A 13,256-nucleotide genomic window follows, 5' to 3' on the forward strand; every position below is an offset into this window, starting at 1 on the left:
CGCTCCTAACGTAGTAGATTCGCTGTCTCAATTTTGAAATAACATTATATTATTGCGAAGACAGATGACTTGAAGATGGCAAATATTACTAGAGTCACAAAAAACGGATCAGAAAGCCTCAACGTAGATAGGTTTCTCTCCAAGCCGTTTGTCGTTGTGAACTGTGCTCTAAATGCGCCATTAATGGTTATATCAATTCTGGGAAACACGTTGGTTCTTGCCGCCATCATAAGGACTCTTTCGATTCGTTCTCCGCCAATGATTATGGTCTGTAGTCTTGCTATTGCAGACCTTCTCGTAGGTCTTGTCGCTCAGCCTTTGTACATTGCAGATGAGCTCATAAAGGAAAACCAAGTTCTTTACGATCTTTCTTCGATGATAGGATTCGCTTTATGTGGTATTTCTCTCGCAACCATAACAGCCGTAAGCATGGATCGTCTGATTGCACTGCAATATCACTTGAGATATGCAAACCTTGTGACGGAATCCCGAGTGATCTATTCTATTGTGGCGATTTGGTTGTTTATCTTGACTAGTTCAGGACTTCGCCTATGGGATAAGGTTCTATTTCACCTACTTTCCGCAATATTTACCGGTGTTTGTCTTGCGATATCTTCGCTTTGTTACATTAAAATTTATCAAATCGTCCAACGCCATCGATTGCAGATCCGCTCTCAAGAACAAGCTGCGCAGAGTCGTATCATTCATAATCGCACGGAAAAATTGCGATTAAAAGAAAGCGCTTTGAACACGTTCGTTTTCTATATCTTCATGATGGTATGTTACCTTCCAGCGTACGTTTTATTATTTCTTTTTGGAATTTCTTATTCACCCTGGAAAACGGAATGGACCATCTCGACTACCTTTGCGTTTATGAACTCGTCCCTAAATCCAATTTTGTTTTGCTGGCGTATTCGCGAACTTCGAGTTGCCGCTGTAAAGACGGCTAAAAGGATGTTATTCATAAGTACCACCGATTAGCACAAATCAGTAACTTTTGCTAGACAATTTGGCTCCTAATTGAGCCGACAAGACGTATGAAAAGCTGGCTTAGTAATGCCAAAGAACCCAGATATATTAAAAATTTGAAATCGATCGGAGACATGTTGTAAAATAAAAATGGGTTGTAATTAAGAAAGGGTCACGGCATCTGGTTATAAAAACGCAAGAATGATAGACGGTCGAGTATTTTCCATCCATTTATACCCTAAACACTTTGAAGATTTATCGCCATAGGGACTAGAAAAGGTGTTATTAAGAATTCCCAATGCTAGCTTTAATATCCATTACCAACTAATGCTGTATAAACAAATAAACCGAATAATTGAATGTTCTCGGCTAGATATTACGTTCTCTTTATTTGACATTCTTTATCTAGCAGTTTCTTTTTTTAGTGTTGATACCTCTTTGCAATGTTTTCCTTTTTCCCTCTGAAAATTCCTTTGCATTTTTATGTTGGAAATTTTGGAGAAAAATTGAGATTTGATGCTGACAGACGAAAGTTTAATTTCTAAAAGAGATTTGAATATATAGACATATATTTGTATCCATGACCGAGTGAGGCTATTAACTGTTTAAATAGTGGAGTTTGTGATCATCTGATAGGCTAGCTATGATATGGCAGACATGTGGGAATTGGATATCATCAAGACTATTAGGTCTCGCCGATACCCAACTCGCAGGCACCTGTTTATAACCTTGAAAGGGGTATAGCATGATGAGAGCTAAATGTCTTCTTTCTAATTCTAGTTATGACGGCATTTTTAAAATTCAGTCCCCCCACGTGCGGCATTAAAGCCTGTCAGCAATTCAACGAGAGGATTAATGACGTCTAAAGTATGATTTTCAAACAGTAATGACTTTTTCCCCTTGTTCTGTCGCATTGTTATTCATATTGTTATCATTTTCAGTGTTATAATTATATTTAATGTTATTACTATTATTATAACTGTTAGGAATGATAGCTTTCTTTAGGCAATTCAAGTGCGTACTTTACTTGATCACGAGCTTCCGTCCATCTATATCAAGTCTATTAAACAGAGCGACAAGTGTTGCCTACAAAGTATCAAAGACAGCTTAATATCTTGTGACAAAGTGCGATGGTCCATTATTACAAAGAGAGACAACTTCCTTATTACAAATTGCGACAATTTGTTACTTAGTATGATGGTTCATTATTGCAAAGAGCGACAAGATTTTTTTCTTATTACAAAGTGTGCCAAAACACACCCTTCTTCTCATTCTAGCAAATTAAAACTCATAGTGATTACACCTAATTCTTACCTTAATAACTCAGCTTGCCTTTGAAAGTTCATCTCTATCGACAAATCTGTAATGTTTCCAATTTTTGTGGATGCAAAGCATTTTATTCAAATTTGAAAACTTAAGATGCTTCTGGTGTGTAATTTGACGACAGATAAACAAACAAGTGTGGGCTTTAGAATGGCCTCTAATTCTTACTGCACTCTGCCGGTATAGCTTCTTATAGCATTCAATGTATTGTTCATCAAACAGCTAGAAACTGCCTGTATCTGAGGTTAAATCACTCATTTCAGTCTCTTAACTTTATTAAATTCTTTCCTTGCTATCACTATATTTTTTTATTTAACTGTAAAAGTTTACTTTCCTTTAGGTAATTATATCGCTCATGAAAAGCCAAGTAATGAAGAGTTTTTAAGAGGGACTGTACTGCGCATGACAGATTGTTAACAGTTGACATTGAATAATCTCCACAGTCTAATGAATGTTTCGAAGAGGCCGTCAAACGTGCTTCCCTTCAAGAAATTTGTTTATAGAAAGGTGACATTCAACCGGATAAAAGCTAAATTTTCTATGTCTTGATGCCACACGGTATGCTAAAAAATTCTAGACAGTCTTATATTGTTATCATCTAATTACTAATATGAGCACCGGAATGCCCCTCATTTCCTCGAAAATCTTTTATTTCACCCTCATTCTACTTTTTTCTTTGCGATGAAGAAATAAATGACGTCGCTTACAACTCCACCCAGCCCATACACCCCAACACCGTCATGTATTACCAATCGATTTGCTTTCATTTAATTACCATTATGATAGAGCACTTCTAAACTACTGAGCTAAAAAAAAAAATTATCTGTGGCGCTTAAAATACCTTATTAAGTATGCACTGACTTGATTCCTTTTATTTTATTTTTTAACCTCCGAAGAGAGAACATCTCGAAACAGAACTGTGATGTAGTCGATTTTAAACCTTTTCAATATATAACTACTTCAAAGAGTCAGTCTTCGTAGCCTTTTTTGAAAACGTCAACTGATGAATAAAAAGCGACAAAAAGGTTCCACAGTCAGAGAAGATGACTCAGCGACGTCACCGTCGTTAATAGATCAAAGTGAAACGACCTCCTACAGTAAGTGGAAAGTTCTTAGAAATACAACGGGCATGAGCATAAGGAAATTTGTAAACTAAAAGAAGAATCATAAATTCAATATCTTCCCAATAAACCACACGGTACTTACATTATTCGTACTGGAAAAAACAGATTACCCTGTTCACAATATTTACATTTTATACCTGCGCAGCTTCTTTTATAATGCTATAGCGTTAAGCGATTGCTCATGGGTACCCCCTAAGTAACTATTGTAATCACGTGACGTATGGCGCAATAACCATGTGCTCAGTTGGGTTTTGTAAGAAAATTAGATATCTCGGAGTTGGCATATTAAAAAGTTTTGACACCGTGTTTTTATTGTATAATTGTGGTGTTACAATACTTCGAATTATACTGCAATTTGATATACAGACTAAACATCACATGTAGGCTATAACTGTAAAGTATTCATTTGGTACACATTGCGAATTTCATATTTTGAAGGAAAAATTGAATACGCCGTGCAGTCAGAATCTTATCATCCAAAATGCCTCTGAGTTTTTATGTACATGACAACTGAATAGAAATTCGCAGCCTGACACAAACTGTCACTGAAGCGTCTACAGGCTTCCAACTAACTTAGCGCATCAATTAAGACTAAAATGGACTAGAGTTAATTCCAAATTGCACTAGATCTTAATGCTCATGCAAAGTTTAATAGCAATTCGCTGCCGTTTAACATCTATTTCATTTTGTTTTTCCTGGAATCTATCTTAGTCATAAAAAGCTAATTCAAAATTTCATACTAATTAGTTACACTGAATTTTTTAAGATACCTATATAGTTAGTTAGCAACAGACAAAGAGACGTTATATGGAATTGTCTCGCTTCTTTCATGAAGACTTTCTTAATTAACAGCATAACTAATTAAATAATAAAATACATGTTCAGTAGCTTAGTAAATGTCTGTTTGTTCTCTAAAAATCTTTTTCAATGTCTTTGAAACGTTTCCTCGAAGCTCTCGAAGACGCCAGCAAAATATAAATGGATTTATGGCAGAGTTAAAGAACACTACTGTGATGGAAAAATCGTACTCAATCATCCACTGCGCCTGTTTTGATACTGCGCCTATGTTGACACTGCGCCTGTGTTGATCCACTGCGCCTGTGTTGATCCACTGCGCCTGTGTTGATCCACTGCGAAAGTTGACAGAACGTACATTAGCAGGTAACAAATAACAAAAAAGATGAAAAATACGAAAGTGTTCATAGCACTGTTTTTCAGTCGCGCCATACTGACACCGTTAACGTTTTCTGTTGCATTTTGATTTTCCACTGACTGCTGCTGGACATGAATCTGCAACTGATGATGGCGGAGAATGAAATAAATCCCGAGATATGCCAGTAAACAAGTTAATATGCAGGTGCCGTGGTTGTCGTCAGAGCCATTAAAAAGAATTATGTAAAGGGAAAGAGGTAACACAAAGCAGACGAAAAGAAGTTCTATAGCCAAATAATGGCAATCGAAATTCTCACACGGGTTGTAGTAACCTACATTGTATATCGCATGTGGAAGTGAAGGGCCAGAAATCGATCGATGCTTATGGCTGTCATTGTCCGCAGAGAAACTCCACAAACGGGATAGACTATCAGAACAATAAGATTATTAAAAAAGGACTCCTTCGGAAACTGGTGGGCCAGGAAGATTGTTTGAGCGATGATGCCAACAGGAAGATCTGAAACTGCTAGACTGGAGAGCATTTCCCTAGAAGTTGAAACGAAAGGCTCTTTGAAGTGGCAATAAGAACCAAAGCATTTCCCACGATGTTTAGTAAAATCAGTGGAAGGTTCAGAATACAATTTATGATGACTAAGGTTTCTGAGTGCGAATCGCTCGCCATCCTGAAAAGTCCACTTTGATAAATCAACTGTAGTCTCCTCTCGACTTTAGTTAGCTTCTACAGAGGAAGTAGTCATCTGCAATTATAAAACGTCAAGTAATTTCCATGCAGATTGTCTAAATATCAAGTTTATCAATTATGAACATCAGTAAAGATCAATTTGAAGATGAATTGATTTTTCAACAATTCGACCCACTTCTCTTACTTGTAATGATCGTGCAACAGATTAATTTTCCCTTCAATGTTTTCGAGTACCCACACAAAAAAGCTGACAAAAGATGATGAATCAAATGTATCTTATTAGAATATATCTAAATAACGTGACATGTTAATGGGAAAATAGCTAAATTCTTTATTACACGAGAACAAGACAATCGTCAGCAATTTCAGCTACTTTGCAGCTCGTTAAAGAGGTATCTGTAGATGATGAAATTATTCTCATTTAGAGATGTTCATATTTAATTATATACATACCGAGATTTACGCGCCAAAAACATCGAGATAAAAAATAGTCTCTTCGCGTTAGAGGAGCCAGCTAATTGGTCATACGATTTTTTTTCACTTGTGAAAAACGACGTATCGACGCTCTGATTGGCTATATCATTATTTTCACTGGTGAAAAAAACCGTGTCGCTCGCTCGCCGCTCCTCTTGACTGACAAATAGCACATTTCTAAGAGCTTAGGCGTATTTTTCTTTAGAAAGATGGCTTTAAATCAGACTAACCGTTTTCAGAGCCTAGATTCATCAGTAGAAGAGCTCATAGACGGACAGGAAAATGAAAATACCAAGAAAAAGACCGAACACGATGTCGGTCTGTTCAACGAAATTCTTGTTTTGAAAGGCGAAACAAAAACAAAAAAATTGAGTTTCGGGTTTTCACTTCTTTATTTCAAATTTTGAACTTCCATAGAACTATTTCGACATATTTTCAGGATGTCTTAATTCATTCTACCTAGTTCTGCCTTTTAACGGCATTTTCGCTTGATAATTTAGATGTAAAGAAGTATTTTACAAGGAAGCCATTTCAGTGCAACTCCCGAACGGCGGCTTGACCGCTCGTTGCTTTCCTTTGAAAGAAAATAAAGATATGTTTATCTCTGAGTTCTGTTCGCTTATGAATCTCGGTATGTATATAACGAATAAGTTATTTCACGGTTAGTTCGCTGGTACGATTTTTATTCACCCGTTGTGTAAAACAAACTCACTCGCTGCGCTCGTTCGTTCGTTTTACACAACTTCTGAATAAATATCGTACGCGCTCACCAACCATGAAATAACCTCTAAATATAGTTATTGCTATTCAGTACGTGGCCCTCGCCTTTAAAACTTGTTGTCTTCGGGATCAGATCAGCATCGATTAACTACAGCTAAAGGTTCTGATTTGGTTTCAATGATGTGTTTTCTTTATTCAGGGACATTTTGTTATCTCTGCCTGTTGATTTGTTTGTTCTGCGTGTAGTTGGCATCCCGAAGTCACTCTTGACTGATATTGCTCCTGCCGTTAGCATAGGAGGCCATGAACCAGCTGTTAGGCAAATGTTTTATTCCTTGAAAGTGAGAGGTTATCCTATAACTACGATTAATGTTTTCTTCTCCACATATTTCACTGCACGAAAAAACGGATTTACATATCATTACTTATAAAAAAATGTTATATTAAAGAACACGTAACGGTAGATGGGGCTTTGCATTTGCGACAAACCCTTTCGTGTGTGCTTCAAAAAATAAAAAATAAAAAAAAGTAGCTTCACTTGAAGTTTGCGAATTCATTGTTTGTTTTGAGCTACCAAGGAGACAACGACTCGTGCCGCGCAAACTTCATCATACTTTTAAAAGATTATGCGTATTAGTTTTATCATTACGAAAACGAAAAACAATTTCAAAACTATACGCAATGCCCAGGGATATATATGTTCAGGTTTTTGTTTTTGTTTTTAACTCCTAGTCTGGGCTAAACTGTTGGCAATTATGAGGAAATTTTTTTCTTTTCTTTTCTCCATCGATCCCTTATGTTTCCATGATACAATATTGTACAGTTTATTAAGTCTTGGGTGCTTCAATCTGCTTGAAACATGCGGTATCTCAGAGAAGAACCGAAAAATGTCAAACTTGAGTACCTATATCAGCAATTTTATCCCAATTATTGCGCTTTGACTTTGGAAGCTCATACACGAAACAGTAAGTTGTTATTTTAGGATAAATTTCAGAATTCAAGTCTGAAAACAAAGATGAACACCTGTCGTTATCATAATGTATGATCAAATTCGTAAACAACTGAGGTCAGAATAAAAATATATCTTTGTTATATTCTAATGATAACGATGGTTCCCAATGTTTGTATTCAATTCTATTAACGAATTGTTTTGAAGGTTTAGATTGCAAACGTCTGATGTTTTTCAAGAGTTTCAAATACGTTTGTTTTCGCGTTTGCACGATACACAAGAACCGTATGTCCAGCCCATTCAAACGCTGCCATCATATTATGTTCTCTTGTTTTTTATTAAGTTTAAACACATGCAGAGTTTTACAAGTTGTAAAAAGCACTCTTATTCACATAATTCCCATTTATGAAATGCTAAAAGATGGAAAATCCGAAAACCGCAATGAACACCAAAACCGAAGTTTCTTTGGCACAAAAGCCGAAAAACCGATCTAAAAAAAGAAGTAGCCAAAACGCAAAAACCGAGAATCCCTTTATAATTACTTAAACACCAATTTTTTTTTATTTTATTTAAATTCATCGTTCTCTGAATTCTTCAGTTGGGGTCAAGAAAAGATAGAAAATTTAAAAGAAGCACAATTTGTGTTGACGGGTAGTGAATGCGTCGAAATATTTCAGTCAAATGACTTGTCAAAAAAGGTTTAAGGAAGAAATAATTACACAAGCTAAAAGTACAATTTACAAGGCAAAAAGATTTACAGACAAAATGTGAGGCCTATTCTTGCTCAACGATCCGCCCCGAAGATATGTTTCTTTCCGAACATTTCGAGACGCAATTATTGGCTCATTATCCTAAACCGCCGGGTTAAATCCATTAAAGTCGAGTCATATAAATATCTACATATTTTATTTATTCTGTGGAATTGAAACGTTTTCGCTCGGTAAGAAAGACAACAGTGCATAATATAACCTGTATTCCGAGTTTACATCGAGAGAGGCGAGCCATCCTAAGCGGGATCTCCATAAATGAATCAGTTTGCATCGTCGCATGAAGATGCTGGATAGGGTCTCATCTTTAAAGTTCTAGCTTTCCACTGTCTGTTTGCAAAACATTCGTCTTAAAGTGTTTACGACTTCCCTTCGTAATTCACTTACTCGCCAGCAATACAAGAATGGATTGATCGAAGAATTCATGAACATTAAAGTAGTATAAAAGTTGAATTCTATTTTCCAGTCTATGATAAACAATCCATAGAGAAAAAGTATTACATACATTGGAGAATAACAAATGATCAAAAACATGAAAAACATAAAAGTATTTATCGCACTTCTACGCAGACGTCTCATCTCTGTACCGTCTCTTTGAGAAGAAGAAGTGTGAACTGCTACTTCTTGAGCTAGAATCTGGGATTGATGCAGGCGGACCACTCTGTATATCAAAATATAGCAGAATGCTGAAATTGTTAAACAGATTACAGTCGCAATACCCATGATAAATTTATATATGTGTTCTATCCAGAGATAAGAGGCAGAGAGGAGTATGTTAACCAACCATATCGTTAACACAGTATATCTGACTCGAGATTTGGTAAATAAAGAACCATATCTCATGTGATAACGGAGAGCCATAAGTCGATCCACACTTATTGCAGTTATCGTACAAAGCGTCACTGAGCATGCCGAGCCTATTACCACTCCTGAGAGTTTTTGTAGAAAATTATTTCTGGTTAATATACCGCCGATGAAAAACGGTTGTGCGACAAAACCAACCAGTAGATCTGAGAGAGCCAGACTACAGACAAGAGTCAATGGGTTTGGTTGAAGGGAAGTAATCTTTTTCATGGCTACCAGCACCAAAGCATTTCCCACAATAGATGCAAGCAGGAACGGAAAATTCACGATGGCGATGATTTCGCGAGTCGTCTGGTCATGAAAAACTGTCGATTGAGCTGTTGTCTTATTCTCTCTGTTGGCCGTAATATTCATCATCGCGTTAATTTCCAAAAAAAAGTGCGTTATATATCTTTTTGCTTCTTGAGGTGCGTTTCACCATGCCTGCAGAAAAATACTTTTAACATAAATTGCAAATTTAGTTTTGTTGTCTTGTTAAAGATACCCCTTTCAGATTTTGACGTTTCAATGGTACGTTTTTCCTTGTTCCCTTTTTGGAAGCGATCTGCATCATGTCTTCCCCTTCCATAGAAACAAACGTAATGCATATCAATTAACACGGAGTAACTACAGGGAAATTATGCGTCTCTATAATTTTTCGCCCGCCACTATTCGCTAAAAAAAAAATAGGGAAAAATGCGTCTTCTCTTACCTAGAGAAAATTGTTTTAAATTAGTTTCTTGTCAACCTATAACTTAAATGTTTTGTCTCTCAACAAACATTTATCATTGTAGCCTACCCTAAGCTTATTTTGCATATTTAGTGTCGAATTAAAATTTTAAAAATGATTAAAATATTGAAAGGGCATTTCAGGATAGGAAAATCTTTCCTGTTAAATATCTAACAAACTGAAGCAAAAATATTTCGACCGTTCTTCTTCGATTATTAGAGTCAAAACTAACATTAAAAAGAAAATAAACAACTTCAAGCTTTGGATTTAGCGCCAGCTACGTGCTGAGTTAAAAAACGGAAGATTTTCAGTAAATGGCACCTGTCCGAGAGTGAATACATATTGATAAAGATATTTGAGATGTTGTTATGCACGAAGGTAACCGAAGAGACTGATATAAAAAATTCAGCTGTTTTTTTTTTTTTTGAGATCTTGAAATTACTTTATTGGTCAGAGACTTCGTTTGATTATTTATCGTTAAGGATCATCGATGTCGACAATCTGGTAGGTAGACCATGCCAGAGACCACGAAATTGCTCTAACTGAGTAAGCTGAAGAAGACAATAGAAACTGTCAGGGACCCAAGGAGTTAAATTATATTTTGATAGCAAAATTTGAATATTTCATTGATAGGCAAGGGCTATGTAGAGTTTCAATTACTCATTTTTAATAATACAAAAAAATCATTTCATTAGTTTGAAAGCCGTGAGTTGGACTTTGGAGAACAAATCGACTCCTTTATTTTATCATAAAGAATTTTCTTTACGTTGAAGACTTTAAAAAATCTTACAGGTATCTTAGAAAAGCTATTAATACCTACGTTTAGCTGCACAACAACTCCTCTTGATAGATTTAAATTTTTTAATATTTTGCAATATTTCTCTTAAAGCCCTAAGCTAAATGCTTTTTTTTAAAAAATGTAATTAATTATAACACGATCTCGCAATTATGCAAGATGATTCCCAACTGACTTACCCTTCGAAAACACAACGTTAACATTAGGAGAGCCGTAGGGTAGCGGACCACAAAGGGAACCTGATTCAAAAGATGCACCTATTACAGCCGTGGAATTCTATCCAATCACAACTGAGCACGGCAGCATATAGTTGACGCATACTCAGTCGACCTCATCGCCCGAAGAAGACTTGCAGTACGCAGCCGAAATGTCGCGATCCACATCCCAAGTGACCACATCGTGAGACAAACGACTACACTTCTCTTAAGTGACTCACTCTTATCGGTGCTAATTTCTTTGGCTGATAGATTTTTTATGAGCTGATGAAATAAATACCTGTCTCCTTTTATTATAATTTAATCATGAAGCTTAGTGTACTTACAGGTAATAAAACCTTGAGATTGGCTTTTTCATCTTGGACTGTTTGTTCAGGATTGTCTTCGTTGCTGAGTCAAATGCCCACGCCAGCCGCTACAATAAAACTACATACACCATTCGGTCAAAGTCGGCCATCTTTACATCGGTCTCGCTGCTTAACCGATATTTATCGCTGATCTGTTTGGCTTGGTTCCCATTAGCGACTGAACAGTCACAATGATAAAGTTTGATACAAATTAGTTGGAACACACAGGTGTCCTTGAAATGAGAACGTTATTAGTTATACTGAATTTATGTATACAGAAGTTAGCGTTCCCACTATAAATAACTAAATAAATAAATAAATAACTTAATTGTACACAGAATTAAAAAAGTTGTCACTTATTAACATTGAAGCTGTGTACAGAATAAATTATAATATACATATAAGTAAATTGAATTAATTAAATAAATAAATAAATAAGTATAAAAGCTAAGTATAAATACAACTAGCTAAAATTACATACAATCAATTCTCAAACCAATAGTTTGAAGTAAAACTCCTTATCGATTCAGAATTCTTTACATGATTTGGTGAGTCATTAAAAAGCTCAACGTCTGCATAAGAAAATGATCTACTTCCTGATTTAGATGAAATCCTATTCAAATGAATATTACTACGTCCCCTAGTATAATAACTATGTATATCCAAATTACGAGAAAACAAATTCAATAAGTAGGATGGACAAGAACCATTTATGCAGCGGAAAACTTGAAGACATTTGTGGAAGGTCCAACTCTCAGTTAGTGGTAACCAACGTAACTCCTTAAAGAGCTGTTCAGAGCTTACTTCTCCAATCTTACGCTGAAGGATAATAAGAGCACCTCGTTTTTGTAATCTTAACAGCCTATTCAAATATGTTTTATCTGAATTGGACCATAGAATATCGCAATACTCGTATAATGGTTGAACAATCGAATTACTCAATTGCTTTCAAACATCAGTGCTAATATATTTTCTAATTCTACCCAAGAGTCCAAGTCTACGAGAAACTTTCGAAGCTATAGTATCAATGTGTCCATGCCAGTTCAAGTTCGAATCAAAAATGACTCCTAAGTATTTAGAAAGGTCTTTTACCGGGAGAAATGATTCTGACATTTTTAGGACAGGCCTACTAACTTTAGCCAGACGCTGACTTGTGCCCAACACCATGACATTTGTCTTGGAGCAGTTAACTATCGGACCATTATCACGGAACCAATTGCTCAAGGAGCTAAGCTTTTCTTGAAGGACACGTTCGATGATCTTTACATCCCTGTTGGCGAAGAACAGTGCTGTGTCATCCGCATATAAAACAACCTTGCTTTGCTAGACACAGTTTAGAAGATCGTTGATAAAGATAAGGAATAACAAGGGTCCTAAAACGGACCCTTGAGGTACACTAGAGTTCAAATCCATGGGCTCAGAGGTGGTTTCATTAACGCAGACAGACTGAGTTCTACCAGACAGATTATTATCAATCCAGTGTAAAGCGTTTCCAATTATACAAACGTGAGCAAGTTTAGTTTTCAAGATGGAATGATCAATCAAATCGAACGCCTTGCTCAAATCCAAGAACACACGCACCACAAGTAAGGCAGCCTTGATCCATATTCTTCAATATGAAATCAGAAACATCTAAGAGGCAAGTCGTCGTAGAGTGGCCTGGGGTCTAAAGCCTGATTGATGGGAGGAGAGCAGCTTGTTTGATGATAAATGCTGTTATATCTGACTGTGAACTGCTCGCTCGAAAATCTTCATCACCACTGGTAAGACGGATATGGGTCTGAAATTATTAGGATCAGAGACAGAACCATCTTTATGAAGAGGTATCACAGTAGCAGATTTCCATGACCAGGGTATGATAGCAGAACTCAGCGACAAGTTCAAGATGTAAGTTAGAGGTGCGGCAATGACGTCAGCCCCAGTTCTTAGAAAACGAGTATGAATATCTTTGAGGCCTGAAGACTTGTTCACTTTCAAAGAAGATAATTCCTTGCGCACAAAAATCAACTGAGATGTCCTTAAATTCAAAGTTCTTTACTGAAACCAAATTAGGTACATTGGAAACATTACTTAGAACATTACTTAGATTACTATGACATAAAAGTTGATCAGACAGTTGAGTTCAAGTTGAAGAATAAGACGGG

General features: G+C 36.3%; 2 protein-coding genes across 2 annotated transcripts; one reads left to right on the plus strand and one right to left on the minus strand.

Annotated features, from left to right (window-relative positions):
- LOC148716197 (melanocyte-stimulating hormone receptor-like) lies at positions 1-2,603 on the plus strand. Its single transcript, XM_088746036.1, has one exon. The coding sequence runs from the start codon at positions 76-78 to the stop codon at positions 979-981; it is 906 nt and encodes a 301-aa protein (XP_088602162.1). The 5' UTR covers positions 1-75; the 3' UTR covers positions 982-2,603.
- Positions 2,604-8,305: 5,702 nt separating this feature from the next.
- LOC148716198 (melanocyte-stimulating hormone receptor-like) lies at positions 8,306-10,013 on the minus strand. The gene has a single exon (XM_088746018.1). It carries the CDS (start codon positions 9,400-9,402, stop codon positions 8,497-8,499), a length of 906 nt encoding a protein of 301 aa, XP_088602144.1. The 5' UTR covers positions 9,403-10,013; the 3' UTR covers positions 8,306-8,496.
- Positions 10,014-13,256: the final 3,243 nt, after the last annotated feature.

This window comes from Stylophora pistillata, chromosome 14 (genome assembly GCF_964205215.1).
Source record: "Stylophora pistillata chromosome 14, jaStyPist1.2, whole genome shotgun sequence".
NCBI lineage: Eukaryota > Metazoa > Cnidaria > Anthozoa > Scleractinia > Pocilloporidae > Stylophora > Stylophora pistillata.

Coding starts and splice junctions, on each gene's coding strand:
- LOC148716197 (XM_088746036.1), top strand. CDS start 76: ATGGCAAATATTACTAGAGTCACAAAAAACGGATCAGAAAGCCTCAAC.
- LOC148716198 (XM_088746018.1), bottom strand. CDS start 9,402: ATGATGAATATTACGGCCAACAGAGAGAATAAGACAACAGCTCAATCG.